Raw genomic sequence first — 27,714 nt, 5'->3', positions numbered from 1 at the left:
CTGCTGTGCGCAGGCTTTCTCTAGCTGCGGCGAGCAGAGGCTACTTTTCGTTGTGGTGCACAGGTTTCTCGTTGCAGTGGATTCTCTTGTTGTGGAACACGGGCTCTAGGCACACAGGCTTCAGTAGTTGTGACACGTGGGCTCAGTAGTTGTGGCTCGCGGGCTCTTGAGCGCAGGCTCAGTAGCTGTGGCACACGGGCTTAGTTGCTCCGCAGCATGTGGGATCTTCCCGGGCCAGGGCTTGAACCCCTGTCCCTTGCATTGGCGGGCAGATTCTTAACCACTGCGCCACCAGGAAAGCCCCCCTCTCCTGTTTTTGAAGAGGCTTGAGGATGGCCATCATGGGCTACAAAGGCCTGGCATGTTCTTTCCTTAATAAGAAAGCAATTCAGAGTACTTTGTGGCTTTACCTCTCCCTCAGCCCCCTTTGCCTGGTTGACAGGCCAGAGACAGAGAAGGAGAGAAAGGAGGGAAGGAAATACATGTTTCCTGAGTATCCATCCACACTGCGATAGATAATATCCATGAAACGATATTGTTTTCTCTTCACAACAAACCTCACTGGGTTGTGGCCTCTTTGGGAAGACTTGAATGGTCTAGAAGGATCCACATCACCATTTGTAATTCCCCTTTTCAAGACAAAGCTGGGCTAATGTGAGTGCGAAATCATATGGGAAACAGTCAACTAAATGTCCGTGGAATGTCAATATCCCTAAGTCGGCAAGCCATTAATTCCTCTCCAACCTCTCCCCAGCAAACTGGGTTTTCTTTGTGATGAGAAGCCAAGCGTCAGGCTCTTAGGTGGTAACTCCCTAACCCAGCTATAATCTCGTAAAGGTCATTCAGTTTCTGTGCATGGGGATTTCTTTTTTTCTTCTTCACCCAAAAGCGAGTTTCAATTGCCCCGCCCCACAAAGCCGTTTCTGGGATTAAGCAAATGATCATTGTTAGGTACCCTTGTCTTTTCCGAGAGATATTATGAACCAGTTCTGTCAAATTAGGGATCTGGATTTATCCCCTCCTACAATTAAACTTCAGATGAAACGAGAAACTGCCTCTGAGGTCTCCTCCCTGTCTGACCCGGGCTGCCAAACCCCATTCTGAAGTTGCCACTCCTCTGTTTCCTGGAGCAAAACCTCAGGTCCATGACCCTTCCCAGCTTCCCCCTCACCTTTGCCGCTCACCCCCAAAACTGGGGAACACACACTTGTCGTAGACGTAAGGAGGAGGAAAGAAAGGTCAAGTCCACACCCAGTGGGACTGAACCTTGAACTTCAGCTCCCACGTGAAGACGAGAGCGAGCCTGTGACTCTCCCCGTGTCCGGTGTCCACCGCTCACACTGCCACAGCAACAGTCCAAGAGCTGCCACCACACCTTTATTGCATCTCCAGTGAAGAACAGTGAGTAACTTATTTTACAAGGCACGCTCCCCCGTGAGTGGACAATACCCACTTCCAGAACGCGGGGGGTGAACACGGTCTGAGGAGCGAGGGGATGGGAGAAGAATCAGTGCTTAGAGCACTGAGCAGAACTTAGAGCAACCCAGTGCCCACATTCTCCTGGCAGAGAGAAACTGGGCTTGTCCATGCTGGTGAGGGCTGGAGGGAGATCTCCCGGTGAAGCACAGGGGGCAGGGAGGTGAGTCTGGGGACCAACGGTGAGTCTGGGAGTGAATTGGCGCTGGGGACCCTGGTTAGGCAGCATCACAGAGGTTAGCAAATTTCGGGTGACTTTTAGTGCCTGCCATCCGGGAGGTGATGGGAGGTGAAGGGAGGTGTGGGTAAGTTGGCTTCCGGTGTAGATGTGGGCGGGGTGATGTGAGAGACGGGCCTTTGCTGGTCTGCTCAGATATGAGCTCTGCTCTGAGCCAAGCGATTCTCACAGAATCAGCCCACAGTTGGAAAAGTTGGCTTCTGAGGCTGAATGAGCCAGTGTGTGGTCAGATGACCGGAGCCTGAGTCATGTGTAAGATGGCAGGGACGGTTAAGGGCCACCCTGAGTTGCCCAAGACTCCCACTCGAGAGAAGGAGCCTAACTATGGGACAAAGGAAACAACTACAGTGCTGCTGAGATCTGCGGTCCCGTCGGCCCTCATTAACCCCAGAACAGAAGAATCATGGCTGAAGGCTGCAGGGAGGCGAGGTCTTCCTGTGATGTTCTGTACAGCTTCCTGGGAAGACTCAGGACTCAGCCCGCATCCCACGAACTCCCCGCTGGCTCTGCTGACTCGCTGTGTTCATCCCACCCTTCGGGACGTGTTAACTGACATCTTTCCTTCCTTCATAGTCACTGTAAGGGCTAACCCGGGACTGGGCCCGCGGAATGGAGAAGTCCTTTGGGGAGCTCCGATTCTGAAAAGAAAACACTCATATTGTTCAACCCACTCCACTTCCCGGCCATTTCCACGGCACTCTGCACTCCAACCTGGGCAGGAGTCTAACTTTCCTTCCCTTCCTCTAAGCCCTCCCCTGCCCTGCACTCCAGTCTCCTGTCCTAATCCCACGAGGCAGATTACAGGAAAGTAGACCCGCGATCCTTTCTAGGCGGCATCTAGGGGCCATCAGAGTGGCAACATCATCTATTCCCAAAGGACAAATGCTCCTGGGGTGCTAACACTGCTGATGAAAAAAAGAGAAAGAGCTCATTTACCTGCAGCTGGAAATGGGTGGAGTACGGGGCATAGAACGTGTCACCTGTCTCTTCAGTACCTGAAACAGACAATGCAGATTAGGTAAATGTCAGGGTTCCCTCCTTGACAGCCCGCACCTGTGCTCGCCCCCGTTGAGTTATTTATAAAGCATGATGCTTTATCCCTTTCATTCTCTGTCTCCCTGGTAGACGGTCAGCTTCGTGTGGAGGAGACTGTGTCCTCAAGCCCAGGCACAGTCAGCCCCAAACTGGTTGAACAAATGAATAACTAGCCCCGTATAATCACTAGGGAAATGCTTTCCAAAACCTCTCCAGAGCCCTCCTCATCCTAGGACCACTCCAAAAGCACATCTGACACCAGTCTTTTCAGACACAGATCTGGCTGGAGGTGTACCTAGAGAGAATCTCACTGGAGAGTTACCCACTTCCTTACCTGCCCAAACAGGGGGGGAAAAAGTCACGATTTTCTTTGTGAAGGGATAGAACCTGTGAGTAATTGTTTTCTATGTATTTAGGGGAAATCAGAGGGATTTTTTTTTTCGCCGCACCACACAGCATGCGGGATGTTAGTTCCCCGACCAGCCATGGATGGAAGCCATGCCCCTTGCAGTGGAAGTACCGAGTCCTAACCACTGGACCACCAGGGAAGTCCAAAATCAGAGGGATTTAAACTCAGGAACTAAACACATACGCTCATCATGAATACGATTTAGGGAATTCCCTGGAGGTCCAGTGGCTAGGACTCGGCGCTTTCACTGTCATGGCCTGGGTTCGATCCCTGGTTGGGGAGCTAAGATCCCACATGCCGCAGGGCACGGCTAAATAAATAAATAAATACAACGTAAAGCAATCCGTTTATTTCCCACCAAATTTACCTGTTCAGTTTACTCAATAAATACCTAAACACCCTCTGTCTGTAAGATATTGTGACGAATAGAAGCATTAATCAGAATGATTCCTGCCCTGAGGGTGCCGCTGGAGTGTCCGGAATATATGACAGCTACACAAATAACTACGCAATGAGACAGACTCTGCTAAGGTCATCTCAAAGGTCTAGAGTTAGGCGGGCGGAGCAAAGACTGAGGGAGACTGGGGAATAGGGACTCTGCAAAAGGGCAAGAATAAGGAGGGACGCGTCAGGCGGAGGACAGACGCTCTTTGAGCCCAGATGCGCAGGCAGGAAATTGCAGGGACTTGGTTTGTTTGAACTGAGAGCACAGCTTCAGGGGTGGTGGGTTCAGGATGTGAAAAGCCTCATCAAGGATTCAGGAAATGCAGTGGGTGCGGGGGCGCCAGTGAGGCGTGTGGGCAGGAAGGGGCAGTGGCCAGAGAAGTATTTTAGGGAGGGGAGGCTGGCGATGGCCAATGGAATGAAGGGAAAGAAGGATTAAAGGAAGGAAGACTAGGGACTTCCCTGGTGGTCCAGTGGGTAAGACCCCAAGCTCGCAATGCAGGGGGCCCAGGTTCCATCCCTGGTTGGGGAACTAGATCCCGCATGCCGCAACTAAAGATCCCACGTGCCGCAACTAAGACCCTGCACAGCCTAAATAAATTAATGAATTAATAATAAGGGAAGGAAGACTAGTTAGGGACCCATAACACAGAGTCCAAGCATGAGGTGACAGAGTGAGAGTGTCCATTGGGAATTCACAGGAGGGGGTGGGTGGTACAATCTCCCCTCCGGCCCTCCCCCTCCCTTCACTCTTTCCACTGCGCAGGAGAGGGGCCAGGGCTGCAGAGAGAAACACCGGCAAGCTTTGCACTGAAGACTTCAAGAGCAAAGAAATTTACTAGCTGGAGCTACGAACCTGGCCTTGGAGGTCCCTCACTCCTGTCCCACACCCACTCCCCTCCCCCGATTAGACCCAGAGGCTGATGTAAACCCAAGAGATCTATAGTTTCTGGCTATCAGTGCAGGCTGGCTGCTCAGGACTCCAGACAAGAGCAAAACTCCCTCCTGTGGGCCATGGATGGGCGACAAAATGTATCTCTTCAGGCTACATCGAAATCCTCAGTAAATTTATGGAGATTCCCACTGGTTTATGATAAAAGAGCTTTCTCCCCACTCTGTGCTCTGTGGTCACTCCACATTTCTGGAAGGATTGCCTAGTTGACATGTATAAAGAACACCATCTCGCCCACTTGTCTCTGGGAATCTATCTAATCAATCTTTTTCCATTCCTTTGCTCCATCTTGTTTTGATTCAGAGAAATCTACATGGTAGAACATACTAGATAAAGACCACCAAGGCCAGCTTCTAGTTCTACTTGTCTCTAACTAGCTGGATGATGTTTTCTCTTTTAAATTTTTATTTGTTTATTTTTTGGCTGCATTGGGTCTTTGTTGCTGCGCGCAGGCTTTCTCTAGTTGCAGCGAGCAGGGGCTACTCTTCATTGTGGTGTGCGGACTTATTGCGGTGGCTTCTCTTGTCGCGGAGCACGGGCTCTAGGTGCATGGGCTTCTGTAGTTGTGGCACGTGGGCTCTAGAGTGCAGGTTCAGTAGTTGTGACACAAGGGCTTAGTTGCTCCGTGGCATGTGGGATCTTCCCAGACCAGGGCTCAAACCCCTGTCCCCGGCATGGGCAGGTGGATTCTTAACCACTGCGCCACCAGGGAGGTCCCTCTAGCTGGATGATTTTAAGTAAGATCTGCGCCTTGGGGACCTTATCTGTTCTATAGGGAGTATGACCTGATAATCTTGCATGTTCCTTACAGTAATAATATCTTATGATTCTCCCCCATTTTCCCACAAGGGATTCTCTACCCAGCCCGGCTCCGTACCTTGAGTGATTCCCTCTTGAGAATAAGCTATGTTCTCCACACCATAGTTCTGTTTCATGAGCTGAGGTTTACAGAAAGCGTCCTCCACAGGGTAATCCATGGGGTTCCGTTGCTTTGTAAGCAGCTGCAGCTCGGGTGCAATATAAGCCAACAGGAAAACCCAGCCGTTGGCCACCAAGGCTGAACTGAGGATGGTGTCATCCCACTGGGGGCCGGGGGTAGGAACAAAGAGCAGGGTGACCCACGTCACCCAGATGGCGATGGAGAGGAGCATAGTGAGGTAGATGTGGGTCCCGTGTCTCTTCCAGCCAGTGAAGGATCCCCGAAAGGTGAAAGAGGCCGTGACGAAGGTCAGCGTCATCAGGAAGAAGACATAGATGAGCAGCATGACAAAGTCCTCGTTGCGCCGAGGAGGAGAAAGCTCGGAGAAGATGTCGACGTTGGTCCTGTTCATGGTGAGGACCACGTACTCGATGGCGATGACATCCTGCACCAGACTGAAGCCCAGGGCCAGGCCCAGCATCGCCAGCATGGAGAGGGGCTGCCTCCCTTGGACCAGCTTCGTCAGGTTGAAGGCGTGAACCAGGAGGCAAGAGAAGCAGAGGGCAAAGAGGATGCCGAAGAGGAAGAAGCGTGTGGGCCCCGTGCTGCCATCCAGGCGGATGATGAAGGCGAAGGGGAGGCCAAAGACCCCCAGCACACCCAGGAGGAAGAGGAACTGGGTGGGGAGCACTTTACGCCTGTTGGAGTCCTGGGCCTTGCAGATGAAAACCAGGAGGGCGATCATGAAGGCCACCGAGGTCACGACGCCCACCGACGCCAAGGCCTCTAAGACGATACCCCAGGCTGCCTTCTTATCGCAGAGCCTGTAGTACCTGGGGTCCAGGTTCAAGCGGCAACCATCGGGGGCAACCATCGTCCTGCAAGAAAGCAAAGTTGCAGGTGGGGGTGAATCTCCCCACCAACTCAGGCACAGAGGACCAAAAACGATTCAGAAACTATCTTGTATATTTAGCCAGGGTTTTGCCCCTGAACTTACAACGTTAGATCAAGCTACTAGCTGTTCTCCACCTCTCATGGCAAATTCTAAAGGCTGATGAAGGGAAGAAACAATCTCATACCTTCCTCCCCGCAATTTAACTATATTAACATTTACCCTGAAGCCAGAGGGCCCAGGGCTCTGATGAGGTGTTTCAAAGTCACATCTCAAAAAATACGTCACAAATAACTTGCCAGGGTTCCTGATATGTTTGGCTAGTGTTTCCTTAGGAATTGGTGAACGTGGAAATATGTAACCGTAAAGTTAACACTTTGGGAATTCCCTGGCGGTCCAGTGGTTAGCACTCAGTGCTCTCACTGGTGGGGTCTGGGTTAGATCCCTGGTCAGGCAGCTAAGATCCCACAAGCAGGGCAGTGTGGCCAAAAAATTTTAAAAGTAAACACTTTAAACATAATCTGTCAGTCTCCAGTTTTTTGCCACCTTGGGCCCAGCCTCAGATATTATTTGCAAGCATTCCATTCTCTCATGGACAAGAGGAGTTATCTGAACTGTAGATTTCTCTGCGGAAGGCCAGCCTTCCCCTCTCAGCCACTGGGTCCTCTTCTTCAGCTCTGCTGTCACATATTATTTTCCCTTCTTAATTAAGGTTTGTAAGGATGGCTCTGCTAATCCAGAAAAGCAATGGAAGGGGTCTTCCCTGTCATAGGGTTGGCCACGCGTTGCGGCTTGTTGGATCTTAATTCCCCAGCTAGGGATCGAACCCATGCCCTCGGCAATGAAAGTGTGGAGTCCTAACCACTGGACCGCCAGGGAATTCCCCAGAGTGAGCTCTTAATTAGCTACCTGTAAGGAGGGATGGCCTGGATGACACAAAAACAGTGGGTGACCTAACAAAAAATATTACCAATAGCTAATGCTCATTTTTACTATGAATCAGAAACCCTTCTAATCACTTCTCATATATATATTTATTAGTTTAATTTGATAGCAATCCTATAAGGTAAAAATGATTATCCCTATTTGACAGATGAGGAAACGGAGGCAGGGAGAGATCAAGTTACTTGCCCAACATCACACAGCCAGGAAATGGCAGACGCAGGATTTGAATCCAGGTTACCTGGCTCTAGGTGAGGATCCCTGGTCTTAACAACTATAGGTGCTACCTCTCCAGGGAGTTCTAACTGGCCTTAGAATGCAATCTGAGATATTCCCTCCCCCTTCCTTCCCTCATCAGATGCCCCATAAACCAGCTATTTGTGGTCCTAATTCTACTCTCTTAGTTCAGCCCCATGAAGGATAGGCGCTTCCAGGTGATAGATGGTCCACAAAGCAGGTAATCTACTCACCCACTCAGGGACAATGAGAAATCGACTTGAGGTAGAGCAGTTTACTTCCTATACATCTGTCCTTAATCTCCCAGATCTGCTGCCTTTTTTCCTTCCACAAGCTCCATGTCAATTTTAGACCCAGCTGATTTCCCAAACCCCACGAAATCAAATTCCTAGGGATTCAGGGCACACGTCGGAAGATGAGTTGGGAAATGGGAAGGGAAAGGAGTTTGTATATTTCCTCAAAATGGATGATTCTCAAATTCCAAAGCCAGTGTCAGATAAGATGTTGAAATTCAGGACCGCTGTGGTTTTAACAGCTTCTCAACAAAACTATAATTTTTTTCTGAATTATATTACTGTTTATAAGTTTCTATGGCACGATTCTTTTTGATTTGTTGTATACTATTTATGCCTGTAATCTTTTTTGTTTTCTAGTGTTTCTTTTTCTGATAGGATTGCTCACTCAACAGAGAAATCTTTTGAATTGACTAGAAGACAAATATTGGGGGGATGGGGAGCGGGGGCAGAGTTAGAAGAAGGGAAGGCTCATTGAGACCCCCTCCACAGAAAAGCACACGTGAGAGCTCTTGGCCTCTCCTAGTGCCAAACTGGGAGAAAATGTGCGTAAAGAAATCAGCAAGAAGAAGACAGCCAGGATTGAGAAGCAGGAAAAAGCAAAAAATACCCAGAGTCCTGCCTCTTTCCTTATAGCAGAAAAAACAGCTCAGAATTTCTGCACCACATACCCATAAATGCTTATAAACAAGATTTCTCGGGCCCTTCACAGCACTGTAGGGGTGCTGTGATCAACCCAAGACGAAAAAGAACGCCCTCCCCTCCCCTTCCATCCTGTCTCTTCAAAACCAAATCACAAAATATGACACAAATGAACTTATCCATGAGACAGAAACAGACTCACAGACGTAAAGAACAGACTTGTGGTTGCCAAGAGGGAGGGGGTGGGGGAGGGATGGATTGGGAGGTTGGGTTAGCTGATGTAAACTATTATATGTAAAATGGATAAACAAGGTCCTACTGCATAACACAGGGAACTATATTCAATATCCTGTAATAAATCACAATGGAAAAGAATTCTCTTTAAAAAGATCAAGGATTTCCCTGTTGGCACAGTGGTTAAGAATCTGCCTGCCAATGCAGGGGACACGGGTTCGATCCCTGGTCCGGGAAGATCCCACATGCCGCGGAGCAACTAATCCCATGCGCCACAACTACTGAGCCTGCGTTCTAGAGCCCAGAAGCCACAGCTACTGAAACCCGTGCGCCTAGAGCCCGTGGTCCGCAACAAGAGAAGCCCGTGCACTGCAACGAAGACCCAACGCGGTTAAAAATAAATAAATAAATTTATTTTTTTTAAAAAAAGATCAAATCACAAGACGGAGCACAGCGAGGTGGGACACATAATGAGCAATTGCTGGCTGGCTCTGCAGAGCAAACAAGCATCCTCCTCCACGTAGACAGAATTCAAACACCTGCTTCCCCTAAAGATGCAAAATATGGACTTCCCTGGTGGTCCAGTGGGTAAGACTCCACTCTCCCAATGCAGGGCTCCAGGGTTCAATCCCTGGTCGAGGAACTGGATCCTACATGCCACAACTAAGAGCCCACATGCAGCAACTAAGAGTTCCCATGCCACCAATGAAGATCCCACGTGCTGCAACTAAGACCCAGCTCAGCCAACATAAATAAATAAATTCTAAAATAATAATAATAAATAAAGATGCAAAATTGTCTCTTCAGTTCAATGAGATAGTTGTGTCCCAGCATTTTTTTATTCCCATAGCCATTAGGAAAAAATGATGTATATGTATATGCCACGTAACACGTACAGACATATATGAATGACTATTATGTAGATGCAAGAATTTTATATGTGGTGTGTTCGAATAAAATAAATAACTTAAATAATTGATGGCTTAAATCCATCTTCCATACTTTGTAATGAAATTTGCCTCTCCAAGCTTAACTTTTTTTTTTTTTTTTGGCCACGCTGGGTGGCATGCAGGATCTTAGTTCCCCGACCAGGGATCGAACTCGTGTACCCTGGAGGGGAAGCGTGAAGTCTTAACCACTGGACCTCCAGGGAAGTCCCTGCAAGTTTCACTTTGCAATATAGCCATTCATTCAACCAGCACCACTATGGGTCAATCATGCCAATCACTCTTCTAGATGCTCAATGGTAAAGGGGAAAACAGACATCAGACATGATCCTTGCTGTAGTAGAAGAAATGGACAGATGGACGTTATCTGCCACCACTGCCACGACCTTCCTGTGGCCTCCCCTGGCCAGGGGTCTGTCACCTGCAGTCCACTCCAGGAAAATGACACCCTGGTCATCCCGACTGCATGCAGAGCACAGAGCAAAGAGTGGGTTACGTTCCACCTCCCCAGGGCAGTGCAGAATGAGAAACAGGAGGAAAAAGAAAGGCAAATGCACTTCAGATACAGGCAACCCCTGAAATACAAGGCCCCCCAAAGTCTGATACACTTGGCCCTGGGTGGAACCGGACAGGGAGAGGGGACACGCCCCCTTGTCTATGCTGAGGATGCAGAAGAGGAAGAGCTGGGTCTAATTCAAGGGCAGCGTCACAGGGGAAGGGACCAGGATCCAGCATTCTTTTCACTCACCACCTCCCCACCTCACTCCCTCTCAGATTAATCATAAGGGCAGTGTCCAGCTGGAAAGGTATTTCTCTCACCTCCCTGACCTTCCCCAGAAACTGCTCCTTCCCCACCCCTCAGGGCAGTGCTGTTTGTTGACAGGTAGTTGTTATCATAATTACCTGATAATTATAAAGGAATCTGAACTTGATGACTGTCAGTCTTGAGAGACTGATGAGGTTTTCACCTAAAGGAAGGTCCTGGTGCTGCACAGAGGGATGGTAGGGCAGAGACTTCCTGCTCCCAACTTGGACCTCTAGGCCCTTCCCATCTGTGCAGCTGTGCAGGAAGGGTTTGTGTCTTGGGGCCTCCTGGTGCCCACAGACCAGGGTCCGACACTGTAAGCACATAAGGTAAGGGGTCCCTGGAGAAAGAGAACCAGGCATGGCTTTCTTGACGTAAGAGAAGCCATTTTTGGCCTAAGTTGTTTTGTGATCTAAGCCTGGTCACAGTGCTTGCCCATGAACAGGTTTCAGAAATTAATGATCTTTTTTTTTTTTTAAGATTTTTTCTTTTGGATGTGGACCATTTTTTTAAAGTCTTTATTGAATTTGTTACCATATTGCTTCTGTTTTATGTTTTGGTTTTCTGGCCAGGAGGCACGTGGGATCTTAGCACCCCGACCAGGGATCAAACCCGCACCCACTGCATTGGAAGACGAAGTCTTAACCGCTGGACCACCAGGGAAGTCCCAGCAATTAATGATCTTAAGGGAACAAAAGAACGCAGAAATAAGCAACCGTGATCAGGCAAGAGAAGTACCAACAGCAAAGATAATAGATCAGTTGTAAAGACTCCCAGCTCTGCTCAAAGATTAGCCTGAAGTGCTCAACCCCAGATCAACTGGAGTCTAAGGGGTGATGGTGTTGACCTTTCCTGACCCTCATGACTTCAGTCAACAAAAGCTTGGACTCTGTGGATGCCTGAGCCCCTTCATGAATAGCATGGGGCCTTAGCTTGAAACTTCCCCAATTTTGCCATTTGGGGAGACACTGCTTTGGGCAAGATCGCCGGTGCTCTCCTTACCTGCTACAAGTAATAATAAATCCTTCCTTCTCCAGATCTTTGGCTTGGTTGTGTCTTTTGGTTCAACACTCACTAAGAAGTGAATACAGTTTTCCAAGTAACACCACGAGCAATTGACAGTGGGTATGTAGAGAAGAACCCCACATCCCCCAATTTCACCTCCACCTCCCACCCCCAATCGTGCAAGGGAGATGGAGAAACAGTCCCTGAATTGCCTTTAAAATGCCTTTTTTAAACTAAAAATAGAAATACCATATGACCCAGCAATCCCGATACTGGGCATATACCCTGAGAAAACCATAATTCAGAAAGAGTCATGTACCACTATGTTCACTGCAGCACTATTTACAATAGCCCGGAGATGGAAACAACCTAAGTGTCCATCAACAGATGAATGGGTAAAGAAGATGAGGCACATGTATACAATGGAATATTACTCAGCCATAAAAAGAAACGAAATTGAGTTATTTGTAGTGAGGTGGATGGATCAGAGTCTGTCATAGAGAGTGAAGTAAGTCAGAAAGAGAAAAACAAATACCATATGCTAACACATATCTATGGAATTAAAAAAAAGAAAAAAATGGTTATGAAGAACCTAGGGGCAGGACAGGAATAAAGACACAGACGTAGAGAATAGACTTGAGGACATGGGGAGGGGGAAGGGTAAGCTGGGACGAAGTGAGAGAGTGGCATTGACATATATACACTACCAAATGTAAAATAGATAGCTAGTGGGAAGCAGCCGCATAGCACAGGGAGATCAGCTCGGTGCTCTGTGACCACCTAGAGGGGTGGGATAGGGAGGGTGGGAGGGAGACGCAAGAGGGAGGGGATATGGGGATATATGTATATGTATAGCTGACTCACTTTGTTATAAAGCAGAAACTAACACACCACTGTAAAGCAATTATACTCCAATAAAGATGTTAAAAAAAAGAATAAATTTTACCAAGATAAAGATTAAAAAAAAAATGGAAAAAAAAGATGTTTAAAAAAACATTTTTGTTAATGTTTGTTTTTATTATAGAAAATTTCAAGCATACTCAAAAACAAAGAGAATAGTATAATGAAGGCCCATCATTTGGTTTCAAAACTTACCACTATTTGGCCAGTTTTCCTTCATCTACATCCTCATCCCACTCACTAGGTCATTCTTAATCTAGTGAGAAATCCCAGACATCATTCTGTTCATATATGCTTCAGTATGTATCTCTAAAAGATAAAACCCTTTTAAACTTAACCCCACTTTAAAAATTAACGATGGGGCTTCCCTGGTGGCGCAGTGGTTGAGAGTCCGCCTGCCGATGCAGGGGACACGGGTTCGTGCCCTGGTCCAGGAGGATCCCACATGCCTCGGAACGGCTGGGCCCGTGAGCCATGGCCGCTGAGCCTGCGCGTCCGGAGCCTGTGCTCCGCAACGGGAGAGGCCACAATGGTGAGAGGCCCGTGTACTGCAAAATAAATTAAAAAAAAAATAAAAAATTAACGATGACCCTTTAATATCAAATATCCAGTTAGGGTTCATAGTTCTCAGTTCTCTCAAACGGTTTTTTTTAAAACTTCTGAGAAAGTAATTTTTTATCTGAGTGACTAATTTTTTTGGAATTATCCTTCCTACTTCACCTCTCCTCCACCCTCTTCCACCTAATTCACCCTCCTCCACCCCTTCCCCAGCATGACAGCGATTTCGCAACGAGTCTGAAGTGTCCTAAGCACTTTGAATTTTGTCAGAGAGAAATCAAACTCACCAAACGCGCTCACAAGCAGGTCTGCACTAAGGAGGCGCTGGGTCACATAGGGAATGGCCCAGATGAGCCACCAGGAAGGTGGCTGGGGACGAAGGACAGGGTTCTGAGAAGCTGAGGTCTTCTAGCAAGCAGGGTTTGAGGAAGAAAAGGGAAGCATCAGCATTTAGGATTAGAAACCGCCAGGAGCTAAAGCAACAGCCTCAGAGAAGAACCTAAGGGCTGGAGCAGAAGGAGAAAATGAAATGGAACTGGTGCTCATATGGACATCGTATGACCAGAGTCATAACCAGATTCTGGTCTGGTTATGTCTGCTCATAACCAGAGTCAAGGGCAGACAGACCTATGGGAATTCCCTGGTGGTCCAATGCTTAGGACTCTGCGCCCTCACTGCCGTGGCCCGGGTTCAATCCCTGGTCGAGGAACTAAGATCCCACGAGTTGCGAGGCACAGCAAAGACAAAAAAGGGCAGAGAGACCTAGGGTCCAACCAAGAAAGGACTTGCTCCTACAAAGACGAAACGGGGGGCAGCCCTGTCCGCGGCTGGGCTCCTGTCTAAGTGACCCCAGGTGTCTTCTCTAGCGTGGATTCTGAGCAAGCAGAGACAGTAAGCAGAGGGATTTACTGGAATCCAGTCATTCACTCGCACTCACTTCCCTGATTGACTAAACCCTGCACTCTGGAGGGAGATGGTGAGGCTTCAGCGTGTGCAGCCTCTGGCCTGAGACACGAGAAAGGACTTTGAGTCATGAGGGTGAGACCCTCTTCACTTATTACAGCAGCTGAGCCAACTACCGCCGTCCAATAATCCACCAACACCCACAACCAAGACCCTGACATCCCTCAGCACTGCCTTAAGCCCTTTTCAGGTGAGCCCAGGCATGACAGAAAGGTTAAAAAAACAAAAACGAAGGAGGGAGGAAAGGGAGAGGGAAAGGAGAAAGAAGAACCAGAAACCGGGGCTGAGGGGGAGGGGAGGACAGGGAAGGAGGGAGTCGCTGCGCTCAATTCCCAGCCCTGTGACTCCGCCCCTTTAGGAAAGAGGGGTTTCAGCGGCCTCTGTGTGCGGACACCGTCTCCTGGAACCTCCATCCTCTCCAAAGCAGGGCTGGGTGCTGAACGAGGGGGTCTGAGCCCATGTCCAGTTCCTCTGTTCATCCCTCCGGGGAACTCCTTGTAGACAATTTCCAAATCACTTTCTCCCTCCCCCTCATCCTCCTTCCTGCCCCATTTCCTGTCATTGAAAGAATATGTGCTGCAAACTCCTAACCAAACCCCAGACCAGGGCTGGAGGTGAGGTTGAAGGGTCTGAGTAGGGGCTGGGCTCAAGAGGCAAGGTGAACGCTCACCTGCCAGACAGAGCCACAGGGATGCTAGAGCAGGACTGGCCCTAGACTGGCCTTGACACACAGCATTGACTGGGATGCAGGGACAAATTCCAGCATGTGAAGGGTCTCTCAGCTTCTCCTTTGCAACCTCTGAGACTCCTCTTTCCCCAGAGAGGTGGGGAGGTGTCTGGAGTTACTTACGTCCAGCCCTAGTAGGTTTTCGAACTGACTGTATGCGGCCCACCCCAGATTATCTGAGCAGGAATTACCCGCAACCCTGAATCTTGCCCAGAGCTGATCTTATGTTCCTTCTTATGAGATCTGTCTCCTTCTGTCATCTAAAAAGAAGAAGACGATACATGTATAACTGATTCACTTTGCTGCACACCTGAAACTAACACAACACTGTAAATCAACTATATCCAATAAAAAAATATTTTTAATAAAAAGAAATAAAGAAGAGGACGATACTGACCTCTTAGGACAACTGCCTGGGGAATGATACCAAATAACTCAAGTGTTTGTTAAAGCTGGGCCTTCACACCATCCCAAGCCAGGCAAATTGGCAATTTTCTAGCATTTTAATTTTCTCTCTATTCTTGGAATTGCCACATTCAATCAGTAGTAATAACAATAGTCACAATACAAGTATGATTAAAACTAATGACAACTACTGTCACATACTGAGTCCTCTTACGAGCCAGGCTCGATGCTGAGTGTTTATATGTTTTTCTATGTGTGTTCACTCATTGACATGCTTTTACATCTATTTTCTTATTTAATATTCCTACAACCCATTTTACAGGTGATAAGACTGACTCTTGGAGAGATGAAGTTACACATCCAGTGTGAATTAGTTAGGAAGAATATCCCTTTATGAGTAGTCTTAATTAGAATTTAATCTTTTGTTTCATCTCTAAATCACTATTATGCTCTCTGAAGCTTTTCTCCCTGACTCCAGCTTCACTCTATTTTTTTTTTTTTTTTTGAAATTGAAGTATAGTTGATTTACAATGCTGTGTTAGGTCCTGGTGTACAGCAAAGTGATTCAGTTATACATATGTATATATTCTTTTTCGTATTCTTTTCCATTATGGTTTATTACAGGATATGGAATATAGTTCCCTGTGCTATACAATAGGACCCTGTTGTTTATCCATTCTCTGTATAATAGTTTGCATCTGCTAACCCCAAATTCCCAATCCATCCCTCCCTTACACCCCTCCCCTTGGCAACCACAAGTCTGTTCAAGCCTCTCTCTATTTAAACCACATCCAAGAAGTCTCCAAAATAAGCAATCCTGCATTTGGTCAATCTCCCTGCATTTGCTGTGGTAAGTGTACAAATCATGCAGACCCGCAGACAGAAGGTGTGGCCGCTGCCCCTAGGAGCACCAACAGAGTCACACTGACATACAAATAAGGCTTGCAGAGTGTGCAGGAATGCTGAGGGCACACGGAAAACAGTGACCCACTCTACCTAAAGTGTTCAAAAAAAAAAGACTTTAGAGAGGAGACCAGGGGGAGATGAGGCCTGAAAGATGGGCAGGGAATGGTGGGAGATTTTAAGAAGGGAGAACCAAATGGAGCTTAGAAATACAGGCTCGTGAGGAGAGATATCCAGTTTAACTTTGTTAAATCTAAGATGAATTGGGGGGACTTCCCTGGCAGTTCAGTGGTTAAGACTCCACGCTTCCACCACAGGGGGCACGGGTTCGATCCCTGGTCGGGGAACTAAGATCTTTTTTTTTTTAATTGAAGTATAGTTGATTTACAATGTTGGGTTAGTTTCATGTGTACAGCTAGGTGATTCAGTTATAAATATATTCATTCTTTTTTAGATTCTTTTCTCATATAGGTTATCACAGAGTATTGAGTAGAATTCCCTGTGCTATACAGTAGGTCCTTGTTGGTTTTCTATCTCATATATAGTGAGGGGTGTGTGTGTGTTCATGCCAGATTATGCCCTCTTTTTACAGTGGAGGAAACAGAGGAACAGAGACATTAAATAACTTGCCCAAGATCACCTGGCTCTTAGAAGCCAGGCTCCTGGGAGTTCCCTGGTGACTCAGTGGTTAGGACTCAGCACTTTCACCGCCACAGCCCGGGTTCAATCCCTGGTCAGGGAACTGAGATCCCACAAGCCGAGTGGCACGGCCAAAAAAAATTTTAAATAAAAGCCAGGCTCCACGACACCAGATTGTGCTGACCCTGCGTGCTTGAACATGTGAGTCTGAGGCTCAGGAGAGGTTTGGGCTATGAGCACAGATGGGGGGTCACGGGCTCATAGCAGGTATCGGAAGGCTTTGGAGGAGACCAGATCACACAGGGAGCCTGCACGGCAGCAAGAGAGCCAAAGACAGAACCCCGGGACACCGTCTCATGGAAGCAGGAGTCAGCAAAGGTTGTTCAAAGGAAATTGCCAGGGTTAGTACAAGAAAAAAGCCCGGCTGGTTTCCTAGAAGTCCAGGAGCAGTTTCCCAAAGAGTGGTCGATGGAGTTAAATGCTACAAGGGCAGCAAAGAAGAGAAGGCGTGGGAAGGAATCTTTGGGTTTAGCAATTTAAAAGCATAGCAAAAGAAAAATAAATAAATCATTAAAAGCATATTAATTAAATGCATAATTAAAAGCATATTAATTAAAAGCATCTCAGCGCCTTTTTGTCTGTTATCACAGATTCAGCCTCAATGTGAGCTTCAAGGCTTTTCTCCAACTGGTCCTCCCATCCACTTTCTCCTGGTTTCCTAACTCCCCTCCCCACATCTGTGCAAGGTAAGCAAAACTTCCAAGAGTCTTTTCTATCTGGAAGGGAACTGGGGCTCATCCAAGACCCTCTCTACAAAGTCGCTCTTTGCCTCATCATGCATTATTCTCCTCGCCAGAAAGACCCTTCTCCTAGTCACAATTCATGTACCATGTTTCGTATAAACTTGACCCCAAACTTACCTCTACCGTGAGGGTTTTTTAATTATTAGTCCCATCTCATTCTAAATTTGTAGATCTCTTCATAGTTTTTACAATTAAGTATTTCTCGGTGCTCAAGTTTTTCCATATATATGTCATATATTATACATTAATATCAGTGCTAACTCGCCTATCAGATAACAAGCTTCTTACGGAAATAGAGCAAGTCTTCTATCTGTTGGTATCTCCCTATGTGCTCTGCACAGTGGTTGTTGAGCAAACGTTCTGGACTAAAACTGAGCGTGAATAGAACTCAAAGCAAGTTATTCATGAGCAAGTATGAGTAATGGGGAGGAAGAATTTGGGGAGCTGAATATGTGCTGATGCTAACCCTTATATTTTTATCTAGGCTGAGCTCTAAGATGAGGCTGGAGTCCCACAGAAATTTCTCTGCCCTAGGTGAAGGATTAGCTGTAAATGGAAAATGTCTACAGGGAAATGTCCAGGATCCCCTCTTCTGGGTAAGCCATCCGTATTCTGATGACATAAAAGTGATGCATCATGGCAACAGCTTATGAATAACATCTGAATAACATCACTGAGTTGAATTTCTATGTAGTAACTGGGAGAAAATAAATCATCATTCCACCACAGGCAGATATAAACAAGTATAACAACAGTGTTCATCCCAATTTCTTCACTTTTGGAGGTATTACCATCTTCCTCTGTTCTAAACAATGCATGTGAACTTTAGATAAATTACTGAAATATAAAATAAAATACTTGAAATCCCCTTTTTAACTTAAGATTTTGAGTGAAACTACTAAATCTCTTAGACCCAGAATTTTAAGATATGAAATTTCCAGGAAATAGGTGGATAAAGTGAAGGCCTCTACTGGTATACCACCTCAAAGCCCTCAAAGACACCTTCTTTCAAGTATTTTATTTCAGCATATGAAGGTAACATATTTATGTTCCCAAGCTAAACTTACCTCTCCTTACAAGCCTTTATTTCTAAACCCTGAGAATGGTACTACCATACACTCAGTGTATCTAAAAATACAATATAGACTATCTAATGTGGGGGAAGATAGAGAGGGCAGACCACATGGCCAAAAATTAGATGACAATAGCAAGCAACTCTTATTACAATAAATGTAAATGGTAATTTTTTATTTTGAAAAGACTAAATTAAACCATATTATACCTATAAGAACCTCACCTAAAACAACAAGAGTCAGAAAAGTTGAAAGCAAAAGAAAGGAAAAAATGAAAATAAGTGCAAAAAAAAGGAACAATAACAGATATGTTTATTTAGCAAGTATCATGTATCAGGTACAAAGTTAAATAATAGCTTGCTCAAGGTAAGAAAATTAAGTAAGAGTTGAGTTATTAATATCACACAAAGTTTAGTCAAGACAAAAAGCTATTATATTGACCTAAAAGCTTTTTTAATAGTAATTAAGAATACTCCACATTGAAGATACAACCATCATAAACTTTTATGCACTGAATAATACAGCACCAAAATACCTAAAACAAAAGCTACCAGAAATACAAGGAGAAATCAAAAGAAATACTATAGTTACAGAAACTTTAATACTTCTTTATCAGTCTTCAGCAGATGAAATAGAAAAAGCAAATAGTAATATGGTAAATTTTTATAAATGTTCTATGGATCCTTTAATATGTCCTATCTTCATATTTTATTAGATCTCTACTATTAATCATGTAATTCAGATCCTCTATATCTGTGATCAGCAAACATTTTTTGTAAAGGACCAGATAATAAGGAACTTAGAAAATGGCTTTGCAGGCCATTTGTTTGCAGCTGAGAGCAGTCATAGATGATACACAGACAATGAGCATAACTGAGTTCCAATAAAACTTTATTTACAAAAACAGACTGTGGGAAGTGTTTAGCCAGGAATGTAGTTTACCAGCCCTCTCTATATGATTTCTTTTATAGAAGTGGTCATGGAATGTTTATAAAAACAGCATATTCTAGACCACACCAAAAAAAAAAAAAGCCTGAAATAAGAAATGTACAGGAATAATGCACAGAAATGTATATAATCTGACCACAGGCAATAAAAATAGGAATATAAGTAGAAGCAAAAACACCAAACTACTCAGAAAATTTGAGACTCCTCAAGGAAAATTATTATTCGATTCATTGTTTTTAAGGCCCTATGATACCAACACATCATTTCCTACCCATTTCCTCAGCTCAGTCTGTGGAGTTTTAAATAGCAGTGGACCTGAAGACAAACCCCCAGAATGAGAATAAAATCACAGTCAAAACTCTTCTTCACGCCCTCTTACCTTCAATTCCCACCAAGGGGTGGAATACAAAGAAGCAGACTCCAATGAGGATGCCCAAAGAGACACATACAGATAGAGAAGGGCTAGAATCTCAGCCCTGGGAAGGAGCTGGGGGCCTTTCCAAGACCCCTTAGGAGGAACTCAAGGCCCAGCCCAGGCCTCCTCACAGCTACATGGCCTGCAGAGCTGGGATGAGAAATCAGGCTTCCTGACTCAAGGCTCAGAGCGCTTCCCTGGAATGTTAGCTCGTTCTGAGTTCCGCTCATTCCCATCTGTCCTTGGAGCACCCACCTACCTCTTCACACCCCAGAGCAGCCTCTTTCCTGGGTGACACCTCTGCTGGCCCTCCTTCCCCGCCCCCCCCCCCATTTCTTCCCTCTCCTAGGAGAAGGAGGGCGGAGTTCTGACCCCCCTATCCTCACCCCTCCCCAGGCCCCTCCTATCTGAAGTGGCTCAAGTATTCCCCTTCAGGAATGAGCCCACAGGCCTGGCCGATTCAACCAAACCCTTCAACAGGTGTGGCGTTTACAAAACCCTCAGAGGCAAGACTCAGTCTGGAAAGAAGTCAGGAATGGAAAGTCCTTCAAATTCCTTGAACCGGAGCTGCTTCCCCTTCCTTCCCCCATTGATGTTTAAGGGACCATCTTGGACAGTTTGGGCCCATTCCCGAGTCCCATCTGGTTGGTGCCTGAAAGTGGGCTATTACTGGACATTCAACCCAGGGGATCCAGAGCAATTCAAGGGACAGCAGAGAAGGGAATGCTGCAGAGCTGAGGGCCACACTCACGTCAAGAGAAGGGACGGCTTCCAGAATCTACTTCCCCAAATTCAGAAGGGCACACTTGTCATGGAAGGACAGAATAAATGGACACTTTACAGTACCTGGGGAAAGTAGCAGTGGTCACCATCTCCTGCTTCCTGCCCACCCACGCAATTCCCTGCCATTCCTCTAAGATCTTCCTCCTACTTTTCTCTTCCCCTAGACTGACCCCAGAACTGCTCACCTGCCGGGCCAGGATTCCACCTACTCAGTTTGTTCAATGTGTCTGAGCAGAAACTATTTATCCTGATTATGTTTTTGCTCTCTGCCTCTTAGCCTGGGAATGGGATGGGGGTGTGGGATCTGAATTGAATTAAACTACAGGAATTCCTTTCCTGGGATTGTTTTTTGCTCCGAGCCAGCTGCAGTCCATTATCAGGGTTTCTTTCCTCTTGTATCCCCCCTCCCAGCGCCGCTCTCCCACCCCCACCGCGCGTCCCCCCCGCCCCGGAGGATTGCAATCCCGAGGCCGGGCGCGTTCCGTGCTCAGTGCGCCTCACTTACCCTGGTACCTTGGCTTTGGCGAGTGAACTTGGCGCTGCTTCCCGCGCGCAGAGGCAGCACAGGAGCCCCTCGGTGCTAGCGGAGCCCGCGGGCAGCAATCCCGCCCTCCCGGCGCGGAGCAGTTATAAAGGCGGCTGTCGCCGGCGGGAGGAGGGAGAGAAGGGGTGAGCAGAGGCACAAGGGGCGGGGGAGGGTCAGGGTGGGGTGGGGTAGAGGACACGCCTATTCCAGTTCCACTGCACCGCTTGCTGTTATGAAAATAAAGTCCCCGTGCCAGGGAATGAGCCAAAAGCCGCCTGACGTCAGCAGCACAGCCACCCTTGAAATAGGTGGTGGTGGTGATGGGAGGGGCCACCCAAGGCACCCAACCCGCCCCACCCGGCGCATCAGCAGCTCAGGACGTCCCAGGGCGGCGGGTGGGGGGTGCGGGGGGGTAAAGAAAGGAGTCAGAGGGGACCGCTCAGTATCCGTCCTGCCTGCTGTCACCTCCAGGAGGGAGCCACACCTGCCCTTGCTCCGGGCACTCCTGTGCGCCCAGGGCAAGGGCTAGACAGCTTGCAGTGCCTGGGGCCCCTGGGAAGCTAGGCCCGGGACAGGAGGAGCTGGCCACCCTCTCGGATCTCCCCAGCCAAGGCAGGTGAAGCCAAGGAAAGCCTCCTTCCTGGGCCCAGAGTCAGCTCTGCAGTTCCGCCGTCGGAGCTGTCCCCAGACGGGCACCGTGAAGGCTGCCCCAGTGCGGAGAGACGGGGAGATGTTTCCCTGTCTACTTTCCTACCTCTCTTAAAGCCTTGATGATGCAGGTGGGGGAGAATGTGGATGCCAGATAAAATTATGAAATAAAGGAATTTGCCTTTGGTGTCTGGTTCCCTCTCCCTCCGCTGCCCACTCCTTGGCCATGATCAAGCCAGTGCCACTGAAACCTGTCTTTATTGACTTGTCAGACAGTCCCTGAGTGGCTGCCTCCCGGGTGCTGGCCTCAGGCAAGGCCCTACCCCACTGCCTGGCAGGAGGGCGCTGTGTGCTTTTAAGGTGCTGTTTAGTTAGCACACTGGTCAGCTACCTGGGATACTATGCATATAATGAACGGGGGGGCCTAGGCTTCCCCGGCTTTCTCCTCACGTCTCCTCACACCCCAAGTTTCCAGTCTTTTTAAAGGTGACTTTTTGGAGACAGTGCCTCCACCTTTGTTAGGTTTTTATTTCTCTCTCTCAAGAAACCACAGCCAATGTCTTGAGTCCTGGAACACTTACTTCCCTTGAGGCCTGCAGCTCAAGTCCACAGGCTCCTCTCCCAGGCTCCTAGGCGTGCATGTGCGTGTGCGTGTGCGTGTGCGTGTGTGTGTGTGTGTGATTGTCAGGGACTGGAAATGACGGTGCTTTTTAGTGTGTGTCATCTGCTAAATCAGGTCTCCTCTCTTGACAAGTTTTCTCATCTGTTGAATGAGGAAGTTGAACTAATTCAGCCTTGTCCCATAGATATGTCATTCAAGCCACGAAGGTCAGCCACATGTGTAATTTAAACTTTCTAGCAGCCACATTAAAAGAAATAAAAAGAAACAGGAGGAATTAATTTTCATGATGTATTTTACATAACCCAAGAGACCCCAGACATTATCATTTCAACATGTAATCAATATTTTTTAAACTATTAATGAGCTACTTTACATTCTTTTTTTTTTCAAACTACATCCTCAAATGCCCAGTATGTGTTTTATGCTTCCAGCCCTGACCAGATTGGACCAGCCACAGTTCAAGTGCTCAGAAGCCCTGGACCAGCCGTTTCTAAGGGCTCTTCGGGCACTGGCATTTTAGGGGTCTGGATCACCAAGGCTAGGGTGAGGTTCATGACATCAAGAAAAAAATATCAGGGCTTCCCTGGTGGCGCAGTGGTTGAGAGTTCGCCTGCCGATGCAGGGGACACGGGTTCGTGCCCCGGTCCGGGAAGATCCCACATGCCGCGGAGCAGCTGGGCCCGTGAGCCATGGCCGCTGAGCCTGCGCGTCCGGAGCCTGTGCTCCACAACAGGAGAGACCACAGTGGTGAGAGGCCCGCGTAGCAAAAAAAAAAAAAAAAAAGATGTCAAATTGGAGGAGGCAGTGAAAGCAGAGGGCTCATCACTGTGGGGATCTGCCCCACATCCCCCTACCTCCAACGTCCACAAGAAACTCGGGGAAACCTAGTGAGAAAGGGGTGCATGTGTTTTGTTTCTCCTGTTGTCGCCCCTTCCCTAGTGCCGGCTGGCGGGCGGGCTGGCGGGTCCAGGGCTGCGTGCAGGACAGCTTTATGGGGTTGCGTTTTGAAGCCCTGCCCTTGGTCGCCTGTGCCCATGAGTGTCCGCCCTTCTGTTGACTTCAGATTTCCCACCTTGTCCTCTTAGCACGCTCCCTTCTACCCTCCTTTTAACCTCCTTTCCTCCTCCCATCCCTTTATCAGTAGCCAGCCCAGCGCCAAGCCAGGACTGGGGTGAGGCACTCAGGGCACAACATTTAAGGTGACACCAACACAGCCCTGAGAGTGGGCGCCCTCTTAAAATCTGAGCCCTGGGTGCCTTGCGCTGCCCCAGAATCCCTGCGGGTCCAGCTGTCTGAGAGGTGGGGTAGGGCTGGGAGGTAGACTGAGGAGGGCGGGGTAGCTGAGTAATTGTGAGACGCCCCCAAGGAAGACAGGGAGGGACCCAGTAGCTGAAATAATTCATTTGCTGATGGTCCAGAGAACAAGGTTGAGGCCCTTGGAAATCAGTGAGAGGAAGACCATAAGGGGGGTCTGGAGACCCAGGTACAATCCAACTCAAGTTCTCCTCCTCTAAGTGTTACCTGGCTTCGAGTGACAGGTGGCATTGTTGAGGGACACAGAAGGGAAGCTCAAGTGACTGGAAATGAGAAGAGAGAGGCTCACAATAAGGGCGCTTGTTCCAGAGGCTGGAGAGCACCTTCATTCAGCTGCAAGGCCGGCAGAGGTCACTTTCCATGAGGAGGGGCCTGGGTCTGCCTCCCTCTGGGAGCCCCAGAACCAGTCCTCGCGGACGCTTCCCTCTCCCGCCCAACCGTCGCCGCCAGGACCCCATCCTTGATTGCAGGACTGAACCGGGAATGCGGTGGCTCTCCCAGTGCGCTGGTGCTCTGACCCCTTCACCAAGGCCACCTCAGCATCTGAAGCTGTAGAACCTCAGGGCAGGGGCTGCCCCTTTCTCTCCCCACACTTCCTCACCAGCAAGATGGAAGGTGCTACCTGCCCGCCCCCCGCCCCCCACCCTCCATGAAATCCCATTTAAGAAGCGCAGTGGACTTCCCTGGTGGCGCAGTGGATAAGACTCTGAGCTCCCAATGCAGGGGGCCCAGGTTCGATCCCTGGTCAGGGAACTAGATCCCACATGCATGCCACAACTGAGAGTTCTCATGCCACAACTAAGGAGCCCATGTTCTACAACTAAGGAGCCGGCAAGCCACAACTAAGACCTAGTGCAACCAAATAAATAAATAAATATTTTTTAAAAAATAAATAAGCCTGCTCCCTTGGGAAACCTGTAAGTGAGTGGACCCTTGTGGAAACGCCAGGTGAGGTTGAAGTGGCCTTTGAAAACAAAAAAAAAGAAGCATCTGAGGAAGAATTCCCTGGCGGTCCAGCAGCTAGGACTCCGATTTTCCACTGCAGAGGGCACGGGAGGATCCCTGGTCAGGGAATCCCACATGCCATGCCGCGAGGCACAGCCAAAAAAAAGAAGCATCTGAGTTGGAGGAGGAAACCACAGGGTAATTTTATGTCCTCAGGTCATTACACTCATGGAATGGAGGGGATCACAGAACCTCAGCTCCGGCCAGCTTCCTGCTAATCGTGGCTTCTCCACCCAATTACTAAACTGAACCGGAAGCAGCTGAGAGCCAACTACACACCAAGCATTGCAGGGAATGTAACTCATGTATGAGAAAGATGCTACTCTGTCTCTATGCCTGAAAGGAATCTCAATGTCTTTTACAGCCATTTAGCAGCTGCGGATGAACTTCTATATAACATGCTAGGGACTCATAAGAAAACCGCCTTGAAGGAGCTCAGTCTGGAGGAGAGATGGATGTAACGAAACAAATGTATGCATTGTGTTACATGTTATGCTGAAGGAAGGAACACACGGGGCCACAGCTGGGCATGAAAGGCCGCATCATTCAGGGTAGCCCTCCCCCGGGGGGTGAGGCTTCCAGGAAGAGTAAGTTTTTCAGCTGGAACAGCAGGAGGGCGAGTGACAGCCTGGAGGGCCTTCCAGGCTGAGAGGACAGACTTTGCAAAGGCACAGAGGTTGTGACAGCCCTGCCCATCAGTACAGCGTGGACACCGAGCGTGGACAGCGGGAGATGAAACCAGACAAGTAGACAGTGGCCAGCTGGAGTGTGGAGTCCCAGACTCATCCCGGAAGCAGAAGGGCACTGCAGCAGGAAGCAGGTGGCCCACCTGCCCTTTGAGAATGTGTGAGACGGGCAGCCCCTCCGGCGACCGGTGTCTTTTTTTATTTCTTGGCCGCTCTGCCTGGCATGCGGCATGTGGGAGCTTAGTTCCCCGACCAGGGATCGAACCTGCACCCTCTGCAATGGATGCATGGATTCTTATCCAACGGACCGCCAGGGAAGTCCCAGCAACCGGTGTCCTTATAAAAAGAGGACACGGAGAGATGCACAGGCACAGATGAGGCAGAGACACAGAGGAGGAGGCCACAGGAAGGCAGAGGCTGAGATTGGAGTTATGCTGCCACCAGCCAAGGAGCACCAAGGTTGGACGACAGCCACCAGAATCTTCTCCCTCAGAGCTCCAGAAGGAACCAGCCCTGCCCACATCTGGGCTCCAGAGTTCCAGCTTCCAGAACCCTGAGAGAGTAAACTTCTGTTGTTCTGGTCTGACATACTTCATTACACAGCCCTGGGAAAGTAAAACACTCTGAAGTGGAGATGATTTTGTATCAACCAGCAGGTCCTGGGAGCTGCTGAGAAGAGCCCGCCTAGCGCAGCAGGAGTCCCAGGCCTTCATCTTGACGTGGCCTTGGTTCCATCCTCCCACCTCCAGGAGGTGGAAGCAAAGAAGTGGAACACACAGAGGGTAAACACGTGTAGCACGGGAGACACAACACTTGAGGCCCTGGCGTGCAGCCTGTGGGGAACCTGAGCTTGCAGTCAGCACGCTGGCCGAACACCAGCCCTGCCTGTCCCTGCCTGTCCTCTGCCTCGTGTGGTCGGGCCATTAAAAATGCTGGGGTTACAGCTCACACTTGCCCACCTGTTCTGGGACTGGCTTTAAGACTGTATTCATACTCAGGGTCTTGATTCCAAGGAGAGTTATGAGCTGAAGCTGCCATGCGCACCAGAGAGGTGCTACCAGTGACCCCAAGGCTGGAGCAGAGAATCCCATTCAGTGCCCAGACGGGTTCGGTGACTGAGAAACCCAATGCAGCTGGCAGTCTCCTCTTTCAGCTCCCTCGCACCTGCCCAGTGGATCTGCCCTGACCTCTCCTCTCTCTCTCTCTCTCCCCCTCCCTCCCTCCCTTTCTCTCTCTCTCACTCTCTCGCGCTCGCGCTCTCTCTGGTTGTACTCAGTCCAGGGCAGGGAGGCAGTGTCCAGGGGGGTTCACATTGCAATGAATTTGAATGGCGACCCTTTGGGTCAGGAAGATCTGTTCTGAATCCTACAAACAGCTCCAAGGTCTATTTCCTCATCCAAAAGAAGGAAGTTCATTACATTGAATTCACAGCGTTCACAAGCATCATTTAGAGTTATGCAAGGCGCGTAGGAGACGTTCAGTAATATGCATCCACTCACTCATGGATTTCCGGCACTGAAGGCAGGAAGGTAGCTTCCTGAGTCTGTACATGAAAGACAAGTAAAACGGTGAAGCTGGCAAAATTGTCCTTCAGTATCTTGCCCTTGTCAGTCCTCTCCCTCATGTCCAGTTACCCGAACGCCCTTATATTTTCCATCGGCTGCTCAATCAAAAAAACTCATTCGAACCACAGTATCCAAGGACTGAAAGGATTGCCTTTTGCCCCTCCTGGGAGTATTTTCTATTAAAAGAAAGGCTTACCCATTCCATTCAGCAGTAAAGAGAAACGAACCACTGGTACATACCACAACACGGATGAATCTCAGGAAAAACATACCAAGGAAGAAGAGGAAAGAGTACAGACTCTATGCTTCCAGTTCTATAGAATTCTAGAACAGGCAGAATTTATCTGTGATGACAGAAAGCAGATCACTGACTGTCCAGGGCCAGGGGTAAGGATTTCCTGCCCACTTTTTTGGGGTGATGGGAATGTTCTAGATCTTCATTGTAATGGTTGTTACACAGCAGTATGCATTTGTCAAAACTCAACAAACCATACCTTAAACATGGATGCATATATGTAAATTATACAGCTATGAAAATGATTTTAAAAGAAAAAAAGGAGTCTGTTAAAGAGGTTGATCTTTTTTTTTTTTTTTTAATATTTCTTTCTTTCTTTATTTGGTTGTACCAGGTCTTAGCTGCAGCAGGCAGGCTCCTTAGTTGAGAGGTTGATCTTAACACTAAAAAGAATGAATCCCTCAGAATAGAATTTTAAGGAAAGTGAAGGATGACAGAGCCAGGCCGAAGAGGGCATTTCAGGAGA

General features: G+C 48.2%; 1 protein-coding gene and 1 long non-coding RNA gene across 2 annotated transcripts; both read right to left on the bottom strand.

Annotated features, from left to right (window-relative positions):
• Positions 1 to 1,364: 1,364 nt before the first annotated feature.
• Positions 1,365 to 10,916, bottom strand: GPRC5A (G protein-coupled receptor class C group 5 member A). The gene is made up of 3 exons (XM_004281170.3): positions 5,432 to 10,916; positions 2,651 to 2,709; positions 1,365 to 2,352 (listed from the first exon to the last, which is right to left on the bottom strand). The coding sequence occupies exons 1-3, from the start codon at positions 6,345 to 6,347 to the stop codon at positions 2,260 to 2,262; spliced, it is 1,068 nt and encodes a 355-aa protein (XP_004281218.1). The 5' UTR covers positions 6,348 to 10,916; the 3' UTR covers positions 1,365 to 2,259.
• Positions 10,917 to 12,466: 1,550 nt separating this feature from the next.
• Positions 12,467 to 21,374, bottom strand: LOC125960380 (uncharacterized). Its single transcript, XR_007469954.1, has 2 exons — positions 21,093 to 21,374; positions 12,467 to 14,878 (listed from the first exon to the last, which is right to left on the bottom strand). It is a non-coding gene; the product is annotated as an uncharacterized LOC125960380 (long non-coding RNA).
• Positions 21,375 to 27,714: the final 6,340 nt, after the last annotated feature.

This window comes from Orcinus orca, chromosome 11, assembly GCF_937001465.1.
Source record: "Orcinus orca chromosome 11, mOrcOrc1.1, whole genome shotgun sequence".
Lineage (NCBI taxonomy): Eukaryota > Metazoa > Chordata > Mammalia > Artiodactyla > Delphinidae > Orcinus > Orcinus orca.
The sequence above is the reverse complement of the archived record's forward strand: the minus strand, read 5'-3'. Positions and strand labels throughout refer to the sequence as shown.